This window comes from Hylobates moloch, unplaced genomic scaffold (genome assembly GCF_009828535.3).
Source record: "Hylobates moloch isolate HMO894 unplaced genomic scaffold, HMol_V3 SCAFFOLD_1, whole genome shotgun sequence".
NCBI lineage: Eukaryota > Metazoa > Chordata > Mammalia > Primates > Hylobatidae > Hylobates > Hylobates moloch.
This window is the reverse complement of record NW_026652276.1, coordinates 182,468,282-182,491,008: the sequence shown is the minus strand read 5'-3', so window position 1 is coordinate 182,491,008 and position 22,727 is coordinate 182,468,282. Positions and strand designations below refer to the sequence as shown.

At 40.9% G+C, this 22,727-nt stretch overlaps 1 protein-coding gene across 6 annotated transcripts in view; it reads right to left on the bottom strand.

The window, feature by feature from the left end:
• The window catches only part of MAGI2 (membrane associated guanylate kinase, WW and PDZ domain containing 2), a 1,482,569-nt gene that overhangs the window by 142,279 nt on the left and 1,317,563 nt on the right, over nucleotides 1-22,727 (bottom strand). For all 6 annotated transcript variants that reach the window (XM_032761229.2, XM_032761230.2, XM_032761232.2 and 3 more), the window contains 3 exons: nucleotides 21,517-21,608; nucleotides 11,442-11,634; nucleotides 3,551-3,799 (listed from right to left, as the gene is read on the bottom strand). In XM_032761229.2, the coding sequence (XP_032617120.1) occupies nucleotides 3,551-3,799; nucleotides 11,442-11,634; nucleotides 21,517-21,608 (534 nt within the window). The remainder of the gene's footprint in view (nucleotides 1-3,550; nucleotides 3,800-11,441; nucleotides 11,635-21,516; nucleotides 21,609-22,727) is intronic.

Sequence of the window (22,727 nt, the reverse complement as noted above, 5' to 3'; positions counted from 1 at the left end):
TGGAATGAAAGATAATTCCTAGAAGGGATGGTGTCTAGATAGCAGCAATGACATATTTAGTGCTTACTCTGAGCCAGTGCTTTTGAGCACTTCCATGTATTTATTGAACTCTAATGGCAACCCCACGATTGAGGTATTAAAATGTTCTTTTCTTCACACCGAGGAAACTGAGGCCCAAAGAGGTCATGTAACTTCCTCGAGGTCCCATGGTTAGTAAATGATAGAGCCATGTTTCAAATCCAGATAGAATGATTGTAGCACCTGGGCTGTTAACCACGCCCTTTTCTTGCTTAAATGTAATGCTGCTCCTATCAAAGGCAAAACAGCACTTAGTCCACCAAGAAAAAGCTTCAGAAGCCACGAAAAATAAAAACAACAACAAAAAAACAAAAAACAAAAACAAAACAAAACAAAAAAACAGTGAATATGTTAATGATCCTTGGGCTTGGGTAAGACATGAAGAGAAAAACAATGCAAACTCTGGGAATCATTGTGATTCTTGAGCACCTGGTAGCATAAACCTCAGTCAGTCTCACAGAGCCCAAAACCTTTGATATTTTGACCAGGGATATGTGGCACAAGGATGGCTTTTTACCATTCATGATACACTTCGCATTTCTCTTCAAAATTAGAATTCAAAATTATTACAGATGTTAAGTATGAGGTAGCATCAGCTCCAGGAAGCTTTTAGGTGCATGTTGCAAATTACATACTGTAAATGCAACGTGCCATCAGTGAGTAAGCTGCTTTTGCCACAGAGCACAGGGCAACTTGCATTTTAAAACTCCCTAAATTGAAAAGAAATAAACGTGAAAAAAAGCCATGAAGCATCATGAACTCTAGGATATATTTCAACTCCCCAGGGTGAAGTAAAATAATATCATTGTGAAAGTGGTTAGAATTAAGTTTTTGAGGTCAGTCTGATGCCATTTGGTAGGAAGAAAAATTCACATGTTAATTATAAGTATTTGCACCTATTGTTTTCCAAATCTACTTATGCATGGATTTTATTTGCAATAGGCAAGGTGTTTGTAATTTCTTTACATAGTAAGTGCACGTGTACACACACACACACACACATTCCCCTATACATTTAGAAATAGGCTGTTATACTTGAAATAAAGCTGAGACTTTAAATACATGCTAAACACTTTCATTGTGGCAATATACTTTTTATTTTTATTCTAGTCCTTTAGGTCTTCTGCCCCAGTAAACAATTTGAAAGACTGGAATAGCTGCAAAAGCTCTCTGTGAACACCTTCCTCAAGTGTAAATTATTGGAAGGCTGTTTATATAATTCATGAAAATCCTTAGTTTTATATCCTTTTAATCTTGAATCCATCGTACAGACAGAATTCTGCTTTTAGTCTATGCTTAAAGATTGGATTTATTTCTTCAGCTTATCATGAAGAAAAAGAGAAATGAAATTGTACTTTTAGATGTGTGTAATTTGGTTCTGGACATATTCGCTGAGGTTTAATGCTTCTGTAGTTTTCACTGCTGAATTTATCAAGGCTTAAGCTAAACAGGGCAATTTTCTCCACGAGGTTCTGGTGGTTTTCTTTCTTTCTTTCTTTTTTTTTTTTTTGATAACATTAACTTTATCATATAAAGTTCTTATTCATTCTCAATAACTTTATTTCTTGAGTATTATTTAATACTCACCCCTCCCCTATCCCACATGTGCTAGAAACTCCCACAGTTTATAAGAATTTTAGGATTACAACATACGTGCATTTATTTATTTTCTCTTAGTGTTCCTTTATTTTCGTGTTTCCATACCCAACATTTTGGGCCAAATCACTTCAACATGAAAAATGCACAAATTTTCCTATCCTCTCTTCTGTTCTACTGCTTGCAGGCTGCTGAATGAGCTCTGGAAGAGTGTGGTAGAATAGGAAAAACAACCAAGGAAGCCTGAGAATCTGAAAACGTGGCCAGTTGGAAGACAAATATGGGCTATGACTGTCACCTGTTGTATAGACTCATAGAACCTTAGAGTTGGAGGAGCTTCAGAAGCTGCATTCATCTACTTCTCCTCCCTCTACTGCTACCTAGGGGAGGGTGAAACCGCCTTTGCCAAATTGTAACTAGGAAACGATGACAGTGAAAGAAATCAGACCTAACCGACTCCATCTTGCTTCTAATCTTTAAGTTGTCCTTGTTCATTCCTGGGCAGAGGCCGAGCTAACTTTGAGAAGGAATTCAGTTCATCGTTTGACTTAAACAAAATTGATAACAGCCCTTTCCCTGAAAGACCCCCTTCTTGCCTGGGGACCAACCTGCCTTTGTAGGACTAATAAATTAGCTGCAAGATTAGAAATTACAGTTTAGGGGTCATGCAGCCTCTGGCTCCTAGTGTCTGAACCTCCCCAAATTGCTCCTGCGGATAACATCACTATTGTAAAACCTAAGATCAGTGCTTGAGATATTGTGCAGATCCTGCACTCGGTGTATCAGCTGACACCACCCAGATCAGTAATCTGCTTTAACCAGGTCTGCCATCCCACCCAGGAACAGAAGACAGCAAGAAAACCACACTTTGACCCGCTATGATTCCATCTCCAACCCAACCACATCAGCACCCCATTTCCCAAGCCCCTATCCACTAAATTATCTTTAAAAACTCTGATCCCTGAATGCTTGGGGAGACTGATTTGAGTAATAATAAAACTCTGTCTCCCCGCACAGCCGGCTCTGTGTAAATTACTCTTTCTCAATTGCAATTCCCGTCTTGATAAATTGGCTCTGTTAGGCAGCGGGCAAGGTGAAGCCATTGGGCAGTTACAAAAGCACCAGTGTCTCTGAACCCACAGGGAAGTTTAAATGGCCTTCTATGTCTCATGCTTCCACCCTTTCTTTCTCCCCCACCCCCAACCCTCTGGTTTCAATTTCCACAAGCATTTAGACTCATCTTTTACAAATATAAGTCAGATTTCAGTCCACTGCTTAAAACCCTCCAATGGTTCCCATGGACTTAGACTACAGTTGAGACTTCCTACCAACAGCACATGAAGCCAGCACTGTCTGCCTCCTGCCACTCTCCCTTGCTCCCTGTACTACAGCTGCACTGGGCTTCTCTCTATTTCTTGGATGCCAAGCTCCTTTCCACCTTAAGCCTTCTGCCTGGACTGATTTTTTTCTGCAGATCCTTTGCGTATCTGGTTCCATTCTGTTGAACAGTTCTCAATCAAGTTACTTACAGAACATTCCCTGACCAACGCATAAAAAGAAGCACCCCTCCTTTCATGGCAACATTACCACATCACTCTGTTTTCCTTTCTTCCTAATTTACAAATGAATGAAGAGCTTTTATAGGGGTGGGGGAGTTGAGGGCATTACTTGTGTTCTTGCCTTCTTCTTGAGCCAGAGGTCAGCAACATTCTGCTAGACAGTGGTATGGATGCTTTATTTGTGCCCACAGCCTGTGGCTTTCAGGCTATACAGTATGTCCGCAACAGTCTTCTGATATACTTGTCCAGTATCTGTATCACTGGAACAAATCAAAACAAGACCCCTTATTCAAATGCAGGCAAATGTGGGCACTTACTTATAGTGGATCCAGACTCAGGCCTGTTCAGGGAGCTGATGATGACAAAGCCGAAGCCCTCGTTCTCTTTGCGGTGAATGACCACATCACTGGTCTGCAGGCTGTGGGAGGCGAAGCCTTCAGGGGGAGAGGCGTTGCTACTGGGGGCAGCGTGGTTGCTGTTGGTGTAGGTTGCGTAGTCACTGCGTGGAGAGCTGTGGTGGGTGGATACAGAGCCTGGACTTCTCCCGTTCTCTGGGCAGGGCTCCCCTGCAAAATATACCACACACAGGTAATCAATTACTTGACAAGGGTCTCAATGAATGCTTCCTATGTACTAGGCACTGTTGTAGACAGTGGTATTGTTACAAGACTGGTTGAATTGCTTCTCTTTCTCCCAGATTTGCAGAGCATTTGAAAAGCTACAGACCTAGGCGTGGAGCTCCCGAGGTCTTGCTCAGTTCTAGTTTTCATAGCAAACACAGGTGAAACCCCTCATCAGCCTCCTCTGTGCTGTTACTGATTTATGTCTTCCTCTCATGAGGACTACAAACCCCTGGGACAATGCCTAGTTTTAGATATTGAGGTTCTTCTTTGCATAAGAATAATTTACTGAAGATGGTCATAAAACAAGTAGAATCTTAAATGATATGGTGCACAAGAATCACTTAAATAAATTGTAAAAATAAGTACATCTTCACGGGCCACCCACAGAATGTTTTTTCAGTAGGTCTGGGCACAAGAATCTGCATCAAGTTTCAAGGCTACACTTTGAGAAATGCTGCTGTAGATGTATTATAAGGAAGGCTAACAGCACAGGGGCCATTCATGTAAAGTTAACTATCATGCATTTTTCTAAAGAGCTATATTCTATTTTATAATATTCTGCTGGCCTAGAAGTATTGATTTACTTCATGTATGTGGAAAATATTCTTCTTAAAAGTAGTTTGCACAGCTTTTTGTATATCAGCCATATCACAATGAAGTGGCTTAAAAGAATAAACAAATAAGTTGAGATTTTCATTAAAAAAATAGCTTGCTCACTCTAGGATCAAATCTAATTTCAGGCTCTGAAATTATGAAGTTTGAACCTCTAAGGAGCTGTTGAAGGTCTTTTCCATTTTTACAGTCCATCTTAATATAAAATACGCCCTATTATCAACCAGATAAACCAAACTAATACTTTCATGAGAAAAAGCCAGCGTATTTCCATGGAGAAATGATAGAAAGTTGGCAGCCAAAAGAAACTAGTTTTTGAAATGAAAGTTTATCTGTCATCCAGAAAGAATTTTGTCATTTTAATTTAATACCTAGGTATTGGCACTCTGATGAAAAGAACCGAAGCAGGCACCTAGAATAATGTAATTAGAAATAGGGCTGCTTTCATTCCCATCTTAAAATTTGATTAGTGTACTCAAAAGATGTTTATGTAACAGAGGAATAATAAGATGGAAAATAATCACCACTAATTATTCCATTTTGGGTCCCTAGGTATATATAGTATCCTAGGTAGAACTCTGGAAGGTGTCGCATATGGCAAGTTAAAAATAATTATCAAAAGTTCCAATAAAGGCTCTTAATCTTACAAGCTGCAATTCCATTTTGAAATGAAAAAGTCAGGGAGAAAAAACAAAGACTGCAAGAGATGTTTTGTTACATTGATACCTAAAAAAAAAAAAAAAAAAGAAGCTGCATTTGTTTATATACTTAGATTTTAAAAATGGCCTAACCAAAATGTACTAATTTCTTGTTTGTAATTACAGAATGAATGAGACCCAGGCTGTTGATGGTTATTATTTGGTAAATTTGATTTTTCTTTAAGATCTAATTAATGACGTTTAAATAAAAGAAAAAATGGGTGCTTTTTGTAAGAAATGTACCTAGGTCATAAGAGAACAGAATGTCAATGTCAAAGCCTTTCTTTCTGTTCAAATGGTATTTGAAGCTTCGCTTGTAAAATGTACCCTCCCTGCTGGAACACATCATCCAAAGACAAGTTGTTATTGTCTTGGTGCATCACATGTCCTTTATCAGTCCTTGTACAAGTTGGAAATAAAGTGATTAAGGATAGTCAGGAAGAAGAAAAACAAACAATTATTATGCTGCTACAATAAATTGAAAATCTCCTCGAGTTATTGGACCAAATCAGTAACTAAATGTCATAGGCAGTGACAAGAGAGATCTCATTTTCTGGCTGTCGTATTTTAGGAGGTTGAGAGCTGTGGTTGTCAGTAAGTCAGCAAGAAAGAAGAAGCGCGGTGGCTCACGCCTGTAATCCCAGCACTTTGGGAGGCTAAGGCGGGCGGATCACGAGGTCAGGAGATCGAGACCATGGTGAAACCCCGTCTCTACTAAAAATAAAAAATAATAATAATAAAAAAAATATTAGCTGGGCACGGTGGCAGGCGCCTGTAGTCCCAGCTACTCAGGAGGCTGAGGCAGGAGAATGGTGTGAACCCGGGAGGTGGAGCTTGCAGTGAGCCGAGATTGTGCCGACAGAGCGAGACTCCGTCTCAAAAAACAAACAAACAAACAAACAAACAAACAAAAAAGAAAGAATTATCTGTCTTTGCAGTAAAAGGCTGGGAGTGGCAATGTTACAGGTTCTGGAGAGAGAGAAAATCATCAACTAAGTCAATGTGAGGATTCCCTGGGTAAGTGAAAGAGTCATATACATTAATAGGATACCTTTCTATTGCCTTTGGACTTCTCTTTCAACTTCCAGAACAAAGTTTTTTATCTTTAGCCAAATGAGCATATTTAAAATCAGAAAGTTAAGAAGACTTCGAAGGTCTTCCTGGGCTTGTTCTGGGCCCTTGACACTTGAAAACTGGTCACATGATTGTCTTTCAGGGATTGACCCCACATCATTTTTCTACTCATCTGGCTCTGGACCCAAGTGAGACTGTCTTCTTTCCAACAGTCTTTCCTACTGTAGGGCATTAACAGCCTTGTTTTATAATAATATAGTAAAACATCCTAAAGTGACTAAATATCATGTATTATATAATTTTTTTAAAGAAAATTCACTAATTTCTAGGATCCCTGACTCATTCATCTAGCTCATACACAAGTGGCTGCATAGAATTCAGTCACTTAGTATCAAGTCAAATAATTAGTTTTGGTTTGTTTTTTTTGTTTGTTTTGACACAGAGTCTCACTCTGTCACCCAGGCTGGAGTGCAATGGCATGATCTCGGCTCACTGCAAGCTCTGCCTCCCGGGTTCATGCCATTCTCCTGCCTCAGCCTCCTGAGTAGCTGAGACTACAGGTGACCGCCACCACGCCTGGCTAATTTGTTTTGTATTTTTAGTAGAGACAGGGTTTCACTGTATTAGCCAGGATGGTCTCGATCTCCTGACCTTGTGATCTGCCTGCCTTGGCCTCCCAAAGTGCTGGGATTACAGGCGTGAGCCACTGTGCCCCACCTAAATAATTAGTTTTTAGGGTAAGCTGTTTCGTCTCCACCAGTCACAGTGGAACTCATCACTGTGCTAAGAGAGGGTCTCCCATTGGGAATGTGGGAGTCATTGACAATGCCTGCCAGGTGAGATGGTGTAGACCAGGACATTTAACTATTGGCCAAGGGCTGCTCCTGGTCTGCACAGTGCTGGCCTGTACGTCATTCAATAATTGTTAAAACTAATTGCCCTTTGGGAGGCTGAGGCGGGCAGATCATGAGGTCAGGAGATCGAGACCATCCTGGCTAACATGGTGAAACCCCATCTCTACTAAAAATACAAAAAAATTATCTGGGCGTGGTGGTGGGTGCCTGTAGTCCCAGCTACTTGGGAGGCTGAGGCAGGAGAATGGCGGGAACCCAGGAGGCGGAGCTTGCAGTGAGCTGGGATCACGCCACTGCACTCCAGCCTGGGCAACAGAGCAAGACTCCATCTCAAAAAAAAAAAAAAAAAAAAAATTGCCAATGTTTGTAAATAGGGAGATTTTACAGAAATACCGATTTCTAGTTTCTCTTGACATATTTGGCACCGGTCAGCTGGAGCTCGGTGATGGCTGCTCCTTCAACTGCGTATGGGGTTTGCAGGTCACCACAGTCCTGCCCACTCCCCAGGACCTCTTGCAAATGCCTCATTTACTCATTTATTCACACAGTGAAGAATTCTCAGGACTGAGGTAACTTGTTCAACTGGACCCTTGGTTTCTCTTCTAGACCATAAGCTACATACCAGGACTCTAGAATTCTGTAACCATATAGACCTTGCCTGCTTCCAGGGTGTGCCTGGGTCTCTTCTCAGGACTGTCTCTGCAAGGATGACAGCATTGCAGACAGGCATATTTTGCCTTGAAGCATGGCTGAGGCAATGGGATATATGTATGGACAGAGCTTGGTCATGTGGGCTGTGATGTCCACATGCATGTGTACCAGGTCCCTCATGGTCCTCATGGGGCAGGAGCAGCCTACAGGCGGTGGCCCTGAAAATGTTAGGGGCTGGCCTGCCTACAGGCATTTGTGCAGACATTCCCAGTTTATACTCATCAAGGCAGACAGCTTATTTAAATGGGTGACATGGTTGCAGACAAACAACAAGGGAGTGCATTTAGAATTGGCAAAAAGTATAGTCACCAGGATCAGGGAATGTACTGGCACCTTCGATACTGGCTAAACTTTTCACCCATCTGCCAAGACAACCTCCCCTTTCTTGGCATTAGGCCAAGAATTAGACTTTCCCTTAGGTGTCAGAGAAAAGATGCTGATAGCTTTAAGACCGACTCTAACATGTTTTTATGAAGTCATAAAATGTTCTTTCACATCAATTCTAGATTTACACTTTAGGAAATTCCTCAGAGACATGGTGTGCATCCAAAATAATGTGCCATTAGGTTGAATGTCTCAAAGCTGATCTGCTAAACATATAAATATTTATGCTTTTCAGTATAATAATTAAAGCCTCTCTTCTAATATCCTTGGGAAGAAAAAACAACCAAATACTGGAGCTGGAGGCATGGATAAGGCATCTTCTCTCAAAACTAATGCAAGGTGAAAGTGTGTGCTATGACTATTTGGTAAATAAAACTGGAGGCAATTTATTATCCATAGTTGCCTGCTGAAACAATAAAATAAAAATAAATGAATAAAAGAAAAATTGGAAGCACTACTTGATAGCTTCTTCCTTTACTCAACAACTTCTGACTTTTGATAATCTAGTTTATCTTCTGATTGAAAATTCTGGCTTTCTAGGCCAGGTATGGATCACTGAGGCAGAAGGATCACTTGAGCCTGGGAGGTTGAGGCTGCAGTGAGCCGTGATTGTACCACTGCACTCCAGCCTGGGTGACAGAGTGAGACCTTTACTCAAAAAAAAATTTTTTTTTTTTTGCCTTTCTATCCTTAGTATGTACATTTAAAAATAACTTAATATTTGGGGCAAGTTTTTGTGTTATCTTAGTTTTTGCTCAGTGTAACTAACCTTTCTGTATCTCTCATAATGAATGTGTTCTCTTTCTTGAGCACCAGTTAAGAAGCCAGTGCCCTCTGTCTTCTGAGGTGGGGTGGGCATTTGTATAAGCTGAGGCAAGGAGAAGGCAGAAGTGTGTCATCCCTATGACCTTGCTTCTTCCTAGCCCTTTTCCCACAGCACTGCTCCTCTGTGCAAGGAGGCAGTGATGCTGCTCCTCTTCCTGCTCCTATCGCTTCCTTAGCTAATTGCTCACTTCCCCTCAGCTTGGAACCATCCACTCCTAAGCCAGGCTTGCACCTCCCACTGCCTTTGCTTAGGAAAGCATAATAATAACAAAACGACACTGACAACAACAGTCCTTGAAAAGGCATCTCCATTGTCATATGCATTTGTAGTTGTCCCTTCTTACTTTGAAGAAATGGCAGCTATGAAGAAAGGTCACCTTTCCATGCCTGTTTTTTAAATCTTTTCCAACCTATTTCAAGGCATTACTTTGCTATCAAAGTATCCTTTGCTGAACTTAATATTTTCAATGCTGATGAAGCTTTCAAGGAAGAGTGGGCTAAATAAACTTGGAAACTCTCCTGGTGTGAACGAGCAATCTGCAGCATAACATTTTCAAAAATTAAATGCACTTGAAATGCACTCAAAAGCCTAACTGAGTAAAGTTGGTAAGAGCTGCAGCAAAGAGCATCTTTACGGAAGTCACATGATCCACAAATTGCAGGAATACATTTTTGCAGCATTTGGTACACACTTCAACAGCTCGGGTTGATTAAAAGAAAATTTAATTTGCAATTATCAGCTGGTGACAAGGGGAGCATGAAATTATGTTGGTGCATTGGTTTTGCACTTTGTGGTATATTTCCTTGTAAATCAGGTATCTTTTTAATTTATCTTTAGGTTATAGAACATACAGCACAGCAAACTTTTTACTAAAAATTACTCTGCAGGGAGAGAGACAGTTAAATGTTAACGAAGCAAGCACTGTCTTCCTCCTGGCATCTAGCCCAAGGATAAGGCATAATTTAAGATGCTTTACTTCTTTGGGTCAAGTGACATGCCATGAATTTCTGAAGACAAATGGCACCTCTTAGCAAAACCTCTATAAGATACAAGATATATAGCAGTCTCTACTGGTGAGGGCTAACAATTCTTTTGACTTGCCCTTTTAAATGACCGCCCTTGCTCATGGTCTAGTTTCTAGGGGGACTTTGAAAGAAAAGGATTTTTCGTCACACGAATAAGCCTTATCCTCTCTACTAGTCATTCACAGCATGTCATTAGCCTGTGGTCCTCTTCTAGAATGCAACTGGTATAACAGCACATATGGGAAGACTCCCTGTATTAGGGAGGGACATTTGCTAAGTTCTGGCCTAACATCTTCTAATTCTCTAGGGGAGAGGATTGTGGTTGAATGGGGAAGGGGACAAAGTAACATAAAGAAATAAGCCCTGGCCCTAGAGAGAAGAGTCCCTCTCTGCATTGTCACAGACTCACTGTGGAGTGCTGGGCAAGCTATCAAACCTCTGAGCCTCAGTTTCCTCATCTGTAACAAGAGGCAGCTCACATAGCTAAGGTCCTTCCTACTTCTAGTATTGATGATTCTGTATGAGGGCTACCAAGGGGTCAAGCAGAGAAGCCAGCGGGCCGCTGGGGCAGAAGGTGACAGCCGAGCATTATTGGAGCTGCTGCCCCTGTGATTCACAGAACAAAGGCTGGGTGGTTTTGAGGGGAGATAATACAATCCCAATGTTATTGAATGCTCAGATTCTAAAAAAACTGTGATGCTTGTAACTGACATATTCCTTAAAAATATAAATAATTTTTTGTAGGGTTGATATGGTAAAGAGAGATAAGTGGAATCATATTATAAATACAAGGGCTGACTTTGAAAAGTATGTCTTTGGTGGATTCCTTTATGAAGCTGAGAAAATGGTTGTAAAGGGAATAATTATTTCCAATTTATCTGTTACATAAATTTGGAACCATATGAACTGTGTTTTCTTGGAGCAAGGTACAGCTGTATTTTTTCTATATCAGGAGCAATAGCTTTATTGTTACCTTTTATCAAGCTGTACAACGAAAGCTAATTTTCCATCCTGGTTGCCTCATGATGGCATCAAAATGCTGTGGCTCTTGGTTTGCAAACACATTTTCAAATGGCATATTTTCCGTTACTATCATGTTCTTCTTAGAACTAGCAACTAACAGAAAGCAGAGAGCGTACATACCTTAAATTAGCCCCAGGCTGTTCTAGAAATTTTTAATGAATATACTTAAAATACAGGCCTCAAAGACTGGATTTTTGTCCAGTGGGGTGAAAATCAGCACTTTCAAAATCATCATTACTTTTGGAATATCTAGGTTGTTTCCTTCCTCATATAATGTAGAAATGGATTTAAAATTTTGTTTCATGGGGCCTTACTGTGTCTCATAAAAGCATCTTACCACCTAACCCTCGATTGCTGCAGCAGGCTCCAGGTACATACCTCCACATAGCACCTTTCTTCTCACAGTGAGGTTGACCTGCCCATTGCGGGCTGCGTGGTGCATGAGGTCGATGACATAGCGGTGGGTTTTGCCGGCTACTGGAATCCCATCAACATACACAAGCTCATCTCCTGGGTGAAGGCGGCCATCTCTGTCGGCTGAGCCCATGGCAATGACGGCTCCAATCAGAATCTAGAGAAGCAGTGAGAAGGAAAGGACATTCACATTTCAAACCTTCTTTTTCCTTTTTTTTTTTTTTTGAGATGGAGTCTCGCTCCGTCACCCAGGCTGGAGTAGTGGCCCAGTCTCGGCTCACTGCAAGCTCTGCCTCCCGGGTTCACGCCATCTTTTTCCTTTTGATATACAGTTATATAACTTGTGGAAGATTTGATTCTCATGTTCCATCCCTTGCCCTCAAATATGAGCATGAACTTGTAAAGTAAAAAATGAGATGTTGGAAAGATGCCCTTTCAACTCTTTCAAGTTGTTCAGTGCTAGAGATAAATATTTTGAACATGCTGCTGACTGCCATGAAGTTTTGGGGACACCTGCTTTCTGGCTCATCATAAATGATGAATACCCTTAAGGAAAATTCTAATCCCAAATAATCTGATGCTACTAGGCTGAAACAAGGTGAGGATTGAATTCTGGCTCCGTTTCACATTTGTGTAGTCTTGGGTAAAGCTTCTTAAACTCTGTGTGCCTCAGTTTCTTCACTTGCAAAATAAGAAAAATAATAATCAGACCTATTTCATGGAGTTATCGGGAGAATTGGATGAAATAACTCATGTGAAGCATTTAACTTTTTTCATGGCACTTAACGAGGGATCAAAAAGAGTCAAGGGGAAACTAGCTGTTGTACATTGTTAAATTCTGACAAAGATTGAAAGTTTTCTTTTTCTTTGCTTTGAAAAGCTGGAGGATAAGGAGAAAATAAAACAAAACAAAGCAAACTCATAGTTGGCTTTTTCTGGCTAGTTGACTTACTCAAAAAAATCTTAAACCTTCTCCAGATTTTTGCCCTATTCTTTTGAATACCTCCTCAGAGCACTGTCCTCTATGCAAAGGACATTCCCAGTTCTGCCTGTTCCCTGAAGTGCTTCTGCTATTTAGGTGGCTACTGTGCCAGGAAGTGAGAAGGTACCCATCTGGGAAATGTGGTTATTTTTATAATTCCCTGAACCAGGGACTGTGATGAACGGCAACACATAAGGTTTCCCATATCCCATTAGAGGCACTCAGTTTAGTGTCCATTAGCGGCACTCAGTTTAGTGTCCATTAGCAGGGCTTTTCTCTTTCTCAGAGGAAAGAAAATAGTATTAAATATTTTAATTTTGCTGTTTAACCTATAAACAATTTTTCAAACTCATGACCAATAGGTCCCCCTTTTCTTTTGCCAGTGGCTTAGCCACACAGCAGCTGATGGCAGTGGTTACCATTAGCCTGATGATACTACAGAGGCTACGTTTTATTCTAAATCCCTTGCTTCCAGATTGATTTCCTTCAGGCATAATAATTTCTTTCAAATCCCCTATCTGTGAATTCCAGCTAATTTGCAGAGTTGCACCATCATGACCTTCGGGCTCGCATGTCTTCAGGCTTGGCAGCAGAACCATTCCTTTGCACTTAGTCTCACTGCTCAGTGTGGCCTGTTAACATGATAGCCAGATCTGAACGCCCAGGACTTCTCAGATATGTGCAAAGTTATAGTCTGAAGGGCGTCACAGACTTAGTCCATGGAATAGCTCTCTTTCTACATAGGAATGAAAATTTCCCACACTACTTCTGCTTTCCCCTTATTCCTGGGGAGTGAGGTAGGGTGAGAAATAGATTTGCTTCTGTGTGGAATATTAAGTGTTCTGACAAATGATTCATGATTGCTGTCACGGGACAGGCCTGACATCTCCTGCCTTAGACTGGCTGCACAGTGCAGTTCTTTCCCTGCAACTCACTGTAACCATTCACTGCAGTCCAGAAGTTCGGTATGCTCTGACATTCTCCACTTTCCCTTCTTGTCATGCCAACCTGAATTTATGAGTTTCTTTATAAAGATGTTCCAATCTATTCTTCAAAAGGCTTAACCCACTGTGGAGCACTTCAAAGATTTGGTAAGTGCTTTGTGCAAAAGCCAGTTAAAATAAATGTTCCTCCACTGTCCCATGAAAAGGTACATTTAGTTGGTTTGGCCTAAAGAAAATGCTTCAACCTTTAGCTTTCCTATACACTTTAGTGAGAGAGTTTACAGGTAGTAATAGAGAAAAAAAATGGCTTGTGAACTTCTTGGCTGGTTAATAATCAATTTTAAGGTATAGCTCTGATTCTAACTGATGAAAGTAAAATACAAAATAGTGGTTACAACTGAGAGAGCCACAGCTGCTACTGGGCCCTATACAAAAATAGTAAAGATGAAATTTCATATCAGAAAATTCCTCTCTTGCTGTAGGAGAACAGCAATATATACAGCAACATTTACAGATACTCTTAACATTACAGTGTGTGCCAGCAGTTTAATATCATTTATTGAAAAAAAGAGCCCAGTAAAAGATCTGCTTTTCTACCATATTGCTGTGATATGAAGTACTCCCCTCATTAATTCATTTATTCGACAAATATTCATTGAGCCCAGGATACTTTTAGGTGCTAGAAATTCATCAGTGAACAATAAACAAAAATCACTACCCTATAGAGCTTCCATTCTAGTGGTCAGACAATCATAAATATAATAAATGTGTAAATTATATAGGATGCCAGAGAGGATGTACTATGGAAAAAATACAGTGGTGGAGATTGGTGTCAGTCATGTGGTCAAGGCAGTGCTACAGTTGGTTAGAGTAGGCCTCTTATATATTTATTTCTAAATAGGCAGTATATTCAATTACCCCTTCAATTGAATATCTAATAAATAGCATATTCACTATAACACAAGTATAAATTATATAGTATTACATAACTATTATATGTATATATTATTATATAGTTACATTATATAATGTATCCTTAGCTGTGTTTCAAAAAAAGGTTGCCATACTGTTAAATAAAGTTGAATTGAGCTGGGCATGGTGTGCTGTGTGGGTGCTAGTGGTGCTTGCCCATTAGCAGTATTGTACAGTTACATTTGCTCCATCCATCAGGAGCTGCAGCCTTTGCTGGGCAGAGGCTGACCACTTGCACCATCACTGCTTCCAGCTCTCCTGCCGCTGTGCTCCTTAGCCTTTGGCATTTGGCACCTTTGTGCATTATATTTCACTGCTGACACAGAGATAGCTCGACATATCTCTCTATTCCAAGAAAAAAAACAACTTTTTTTCATTTACTTCCAATATGATTTGTATACTTGACACATTCTATTATTTCCCCTTTGCCACCGTAGGGACTGGATAATCTATGATTCTATCTTGCACTGTAACTCATATTGGTTTCCCAATGCATACATTCTCATGTTCGCTTAAGCTGTTGCGAACATGCCTCAGGATATCTGACCCTTTAAGTCAGTAGTTCTCAAACTTTTGGATGCATAGGAATCACTGGGTAAGCTTATTAAAACAGTTCTGGACCCACCCCATGAAAGTCTGATGCTGCAGGCCTGGGAGGGGCCTGAGATTCTGCAGGTTTAACAAGCTCCCAGGAGTTGAATGCTGCTGGTCCACAGATCAATCACCCTTTGATAGCAAGGCTCTGATTCTTCTCACTTCCCAATAGCCACAGGATCTGTGGTCTCATTCATCATGTCCCAAGTTGGCTGAACACAAGACCTGAGCTCCCTGACCCATCACAGTAGCCGCTTTCTAGTTCTGCTAAGACACCTATTCCCCTTATCACTGGTGCTAGGATCAGGATCCCTTACTTACCAGGTCACACCCTTTTAGTCTTGCTGACCCCTGGCCCACTGGCCAGTGAGCCTTCCAGCCAACTCTAGCCTTGCCCCATTCATTACCTCCCTCTAGCCCAGGGGGACTCTTCAGCCTCAGCTGACCCTTCAGTTCCACTATTCAGTTTTCTCTTCTCTGCCCTCTTGGAGGAGGTTTTTTTTTTTTTTTCCCGATCCCCATTGCTTTGGCCCTGAAGGAAGAGCTTTGTGGCAAAACAGAGCAAGAAAGAACTTCTCCATGAACAACTGATCTGTGGCCCTATTTTTTCAATTGCCTTCTCTAAAACCCCAAAGAAACAAAACAATTCTACTTTATCTCTCGCTGTGAGGGCACAGAACAAAACAGAACATTTGATGTGAAATAACAGCAATTCACATTCAAGTGGCTGAGATCCCAGTAAGTCAGGGGAAAAACTCACACTAAAAAGAAAAAGAAAAACAACAAGTAAGACACAAACAAACCCAAAACCACCTTTCCAGGCCTTTTGATCGCTTTTATTCTTTCCTGCACTGCCCAATGTTAGCCTAAGCCCAGTAGTATCTGCTCTGTAGTATCTGTAGCCTGGGAGAACTTGCCACTGTGGCAAGCAGATTTCAGGCTCTTTCCTTCTGAAACTCCTCCAACCAGTGCACACCAGACTCCTGTGACAAAGACTAGGTCTGTCATTGTCTGTCTTTGAATGGCTTTTCTCCAATGCAGTGTTTTCCAGATCTCTCCCTCTTGATGCCTTTCCATCTCCTCAGCTCACAGCTGGAAATCCCATTTTTGTTCCTTTCTGGCAACTTTTCACTTCTTTCTGTTTCTATTGCTATTTAACTGTGAAAAGTATTTCCTCTTGCAGGAAAAATGCCCATATGCTTTGTCTGAGCAGGAGTCCTGCTGTTCATTATTTGCTGAAAGCCGTGCTGTTGTGTTTAATGTGCACCCTGGGATGTCAATACCATTTCGTATATATGGAGGCAGAAACCCATTTGATGTACTTATGAGACCTCCTTTAGTTGGGACCAAATCACCTTACACGCCTCTCCCTTTGTAGCTCACCAGCAACTAAATGAGGCTAGCATATTTTGTTTGTTATCTCTGGATTTAGAATGTGGAAAAGCTAGAAGGAAAGGCTTATGGGAGATCTTTACAGTTTCACTGTCCCGGACAGGGTCATTCTGAGATTCAATATCCTGGTTTTCAGGACTAATTTTTTGGCTTTGTTTGTTTTGGAGAGACTTAGGCTGCTACTTTATGGCTTAAATGTCAAAATTGTAACTTGCAGCATGAGTATGTCTTAAATCATTCAAATGAAGGAATAAACCAGAATAAATCTAAGTAAACACAATAGGATAACCAGCAATCCATGTAATCTGAGGCGGCTTATCATAAATACTTGATGCCTGCCCACTGGAGGGGAGAAAGGATTCAGGAATGCAAAGCCAATAGTCAGAAGTGATAGGAACCTGGGAACTTGTGTACAAAGCAGGCAGAAAGATGTCCTGAGGCTGGGTGGTGATCATGGCTGCATTCACACATCTGAGCTTCATTTTGAACAGTACATCTTCCATTCTGGTAACAATTCTATTGCTTCTGTGCCAGGCAAAGTCCAGCAAGGCCACTCTCCTCTTGAGCCAGCCAAGACTATTCCCTCCCTGTGACCTGGTCATGCAATCCCTTCTGCTTTTGGAGGAGGAGGGGAGCAGTTGAAGATAATATCTACAGAATAGGGTGCTGGCTTCCCCCCAAAGCAGAAAAAGCATGAGCCAAGGCGTCCAATAAATTCAGAATTTCATTTTGTAAAGACTCTGTTAAAGTAAGTATCATAGAAAGAATGAGAAACTTTGTCGCTTTGCCTTCTATTTATTTTATAGTTTAATGTTATTTGTATTTATTAATGGGAGAAAGGACCTGATAATCTTTTCAGTGCTTAGGTTAGATTTTGTAAATATCTGGCCCTGGTTGAAGGCTCCATTGGCATAAAATATTCGTCTTTCCAATGTCTTTTAATTCAGTCCTCTGGGATGGACACCGGGATGGGAATCTCAAAGACAGTAGCTTTAAAGAGTAACACAGGCATACAGGAGTTTTGGGAACTGCAGCCAGGCTCAGTCTAAAAGGGACCATTGCTTAGTTCCAGCCAGTGGTTGTCATGGAGAAAGGCAAGCTCAATGTTGCTAAATTTAATTTTCAAGAGAAGATGAAAATCCATTTTTCAAAAGGTGAAGTTAATTGGTGCTCAACAATTGTAAAATACTGGGGGAACTAAACAAAACATGCTGTAGGGCCGCCAGGACGCTCTCTCTGTTTCTGGGACTAGGCCACTTTAATTCTACAGAGCCTGTAGAATTTAGAGGCCTCAGAAAATATAAACTCCAGATCCTTACTTGTTCTGAGAAGCTCAGGTGACAGTTTTGACTTGGTGGAAAAAATACTCTCTTCAATTCGATTTAATAAATATTTACTGTACCAGGCTAGGCTTGGAAGACATAAACACCATTAAATTACAGTCCTTGACTTCGAGGAGCTCAGAGATTAGTAAAAGGGGGAAAAAAGAGCATGTGAGTCAGTGTATTCCAGAACAAACAGAGAGCTCATCTTTCTGGTGGAAACCCCTTAGGTTGGTAAGTTTGAAGTATTATGTTAGTATAAGTGCAATGGATTCTAGATGGGTTTACCCTTAAATGCCCTGTAATTGTTTCAGCTAGTGCTCAGTGTCCCACAGAATGATACAAAAATTGCCTTAAAGTTGTATTTTATTTTGAGCATGGTTTCATTTTGTTTCATTCATTTGGTATCTTTTAAGCACATGGCTTTGCATAAATAATTTGATCTCAGCCCAAAGTGAAGTCTGGCCATTCTCCCTGGTTCCTGAAAGGTAACCTCGAAACCCTTGGAATTAGGGGTGTCTTTGTCACTCATGGTGAGCCCCTTTGACCATACCTAACGGTTTATGCTAAGGAGATGACTCAGGATGGGGCCAGCCACACCAATAATCTTAGGGTAGGGGCTGACCATACCCGAAAGACCAGCAATGTAATTAGAGGGTTGTGCCTTTGAGCCACATGATATCAGCCTGGCCTCTGGGGAAGAAAGGGGGCTCAAGATTGAGGTCATCCTTGTGGGCAATGGTTCAATCAGTCATGCCCACGTAACAAAACACTGGGATAAAAACCCTGAACACCAAAGCCTGGGTGAGCATCCCTGGCTGGCAATCCTCTCTGCATGAATGCTGGAGGATAACAAGTCCCTAAGGGTGATGGAAGTGTCACATTTGGAACCCTTCCAGACTTTATCCTGTGCACCTCTTCTTTTGGCTGGTTCTAATTTTTATCCTTTCACTACAATCAAACCATAATCATAAGTACAGCACTTTCTTGAGTTCTGAGTTGTTCTAGTGAATTATTGGATCTGAGGAAAGCTGTGAGCACAGGACAGTTCTCTGGTTGGCCTTGGACTCACCCAATTTTTTCCCCTTTTTCTCTTGTAGTTCTCAAGAATAACTATAGAAAGTGGTAGGAGCACAACGTCTTGAGATAAAGAGGGGCTAGCTGGAACAGCCTGCATTCTGTTCCAGTCCCCCCTAGAAACAGGATGTCCTTCAGTGCTTGAGTCCAGTGTGACATACTTCTCCAGGGTAGAAAACCCACAGTAGGCTGCTTTTTGGGGCCCCTCAGCTGAGGTGCAAGTGTGAGTGGAGACTCCATCTGTCCTAGGCAGCTTTCCTGAGCCTTGGGGAACTTGCTCTTCATGAATCCTTGGCTTCTACTGTCACTTGCTGCCTCCCTGTAAGTGATAAATCCACTTCATGTAGCCTGGTGTGTGGGTCGGTGTTCTGTCTCAATAGACGCAGATAAGTTGGCAACCAGTGCACGGCGAACCTTCTACATGGTGGGGCCCCCAGATTCAGAGCTAGTGTTTAAAGTTGGGGTGGTCTGTGGAGACTGTTCCCTTAGACTCTGACATTTGGCAAACTTTTTTCAGCTGATGCCAGGAGTCTTGGGTAGAGGTGGCAGTCTGAAGACTGTGACCTTAACCTCGAGTTTGGCTCACTCTGGATAATGACACATTTTTCAATTATGGAGCACTCATGTTGGAAAAAAAGGGTAAGACAAAGTCCTTGCTTAGGAGAAATTTAAAATCCTGCTCATTAAACAAAACAGGCGACACATGACCAATCCTGAAGGAAGCCAAGCTGTATAAATATCCTGTGGAGGTCAGGAGGTTCTGTAGCATAAATCAGTGCGTTAAATGCTTACAGATATGAGGGGACTTGAGAATGTTTTCAGTTCTCTCTATTATAAAACAAGGTGAGTTATAGAGGGCAGGGAGGCTGGAGGACTGACTCGGTCACCTAGGATCCCTGGTAATCTCAGAATCGGAGATGGGGGAGAGTAAACAAAGCTGTGAATGGGAGTAAAACACAGCCAAGAGTTCCTTTTCCTTGTGACATGAGATTCTTAATTTAGTCTCTGAATAAATTTAAATCTGAAGTTACTTGAGCCCTGTATTTTACCTCAGCATTTTCCCTCCTCTCAAAGCACTAAGAAAAATCTGGCCAATCCTCCTTGGCAAAAGCACCTTCACGTCTTCTTTGGCAGCTGGGAAGTTAGTGACGTTCTGGTTGACTGTTGCCAAATTTCATCCCCAGGAATTCGGAAATAAGTCTTTTTTCCTGGAGAGCCCTCATCCTTGGAGTATAAGCTCAGCCTCCTGGGGTTTTCTGTAGAAAAGGACCTCATCAATCGTCTAGTTCAACTCCTCCCACAGGGCGAGGAAGTGCCTCGGGGTTCCTGCTAGGTTCCCATTGCTTGCTTGAATACCTCTTGTGGGAAGGAGCCCACTCTTCACCCAGGCAATCTACTTTACTCTGAGACAATTTTAACTGTTTCAGATTCCTTTCATTTATTAGATTAACTTTTTTCTCCTGAAGATTTCTGCCCAGGTTTTATTTTTATTTTAAATTTTATTTTCTGGGGCCGGGCATGGTGGCACATGCCTGTAGTCCCAGCTACGCAGGAGGCTGAGGCGGGAGGATTGATTGAATTCAGGAAGTTGAGACTGCAGTGAGCTGTGATCGCACTACTGCACTCCAGCCTGGGTGACAGGGCAAGACTTTGTTTCAAGAAAACCACATATATATAATATTTATAGTACATATAGTATATTTAAAAACCATATATATATATATATATATATATGGTATATTTCCTGGGAGAATCTAGTAACAAGAGAAACAAAATTGATAATGATAAACATTTATTCAGCACTTAATATGATCCAGACATAATGCCAAGACCTATATATATATATAAAATCTCCTTTAATTCTCAAAGCTACTCTACAATGGAGCACTACTGTTATCCCCATCTTGCAGATGAGAAAGCTGAGGCTTAAAATTTAACTCCCTTGCGTGAGCTAGGATGGAGTTCAGGTGCCAGAGCCAGATGGGATGTAGATAGCTGACTGCACTGCTCAGGCCCTGCACTTATTCAAAACTTTCGTGGACCTAACTTAGTCACATTGGGTACCATTTAAGACACATCTTTTACAATGAGTGTTTTATAGCTTATATTTTAACATATGCTCATAAATCTAGCCTTGCTGTGTTTTCTGTGTATTAGTGACTACTAGTATTTTATGTTTCACTCCGAATACACACACACACACACACACACACAAAGTGTTCTACAAAGCCCTTCTAAATTTCCCAATATATATTTTGCCAACTGAAGTTGACTTTATGAACACCTTCTGGTAATCCCTTAATTCAAATCTGGCTGAGATTCTGCAGTGCTGAGCTTGATTTTATTTCTGTTTATCCCTGTGTTTTATCTCCTTTGCTGTTTTGGTTAAAAACATACATAATTCTGCTGTTCCCAGTTGGGTGTTACCTCTACTCATAAACTGTTACCCAAAGATACCAGGGGTTCAGTGCAATTAGATAACAAAAATACTCAAGAGGAATTCAATCGATTCTAAAAAAGAGCAATGTCCCTACTGAATGTGATTTCTAATGAGATATTTGTCATGGAGATAACTGCATGTCGTGAGATCTTTTTAAAGAAAATAGCAAGAAAAAAAAAAAAAAAACCCAAAGCTTAAACTTCTTTATGAGAGTCCTAAAACATTTCCTTTTAGATATCACACTAAACACTATTTTCCCTGGTGTTTACTCATACAATACAGCCCCAAGCATGGAAATAAAGAAGATTCAACTCACAGGCTGTCCAGGCTCATCTCCCCCGAGGATTCTGAAGCCAAATCCAGACTCCATCCTCCGAAGGTGAACATCCAATTCCTTATAATCTGGACCTGGCATAAAGGAGATCCCATTGAGTAATGAATCCTGCCTCTTTCCCAACCCCTGAGGAACTGAACATACCAATGATAAATTAATTTTGTGGATGTGATTAATGAGAGTGCTGTTAGGGTCAATGGAAACCATAGAGGATACAAAAAATATGGCAGCAAAAAAGTAGGTATTCCAAATTTAAGTAGTCTCTGGAATAATAGTGACCAGCCAAGGGCACTACTGGGGTATTACCAGAAGCAGAAAGAGTACATGAATTTTCTGAGTAAAAAAATTGATGCCTTTATAATTCTTGATTTTCCTGAGAGCATTCGGATTGCCTTCAAGAAGCTTGACTGTCACTTTAAGGATGTTTACTCTGATTAGAACAATTATTACGCAAGTAAGAGAGAACAGATGGCAAAACCCTGGAACTGTCCAGTAAAGCACGGCCTGGTAATTTATTAGTATCTGTTTATGACATGATGCATCCAGTTTAGGAGTGTGTGTGTGTGTGTGTGTGTGTGTGTGTCTGTGTGTGTGTGTAGGGTATAAACGTATGCCCAATAGAAGTTGTCTCTTTTAAAATTGCAAAAATTAGAAGATACAGAATTTAAACTTTCTTGTATTGAGGTTCAAGAAGCATTTATTTTCTGATGAACTCCTTTAGGGTTTTTATAACTTACAGGTAGAAATTCATCTGGGTCTAAGGTGGACTTTCATCCCCGAAACATTTTAGAATGTGCAAGCCATAGACTGACTTTTGACTTCATGAGAGTACTCAAAATAAATAGAAGGTACTTTTCTGACGTCAGCTGAAAGAATAGAGTTGTATTTCAAAATAAGCTGAAAAACTCTCCTGAATGTCATTTTTTCAGCCTTAGAAGAAACTAAAACTATTAAATATAAAAAGATTTTGACTTTTTAAGTAGAATCTGGTTTATGCTTAGCCTGTCCCCTTGCCCCTTGGCACCTTCCTCAGGGGGAAATACTTCAGTTGTGACCAAGCTGCGCATACTTTCATGCCCACTGCTGGGGTGCCAGCAGATGATCAGCAATTTAAAGAACTATTTATTATGCTGTCTCTTGCTTAAGAAATGTTTAGTGATTTCTGGACCTGAATGGTTTAAAGGAGGTATTAG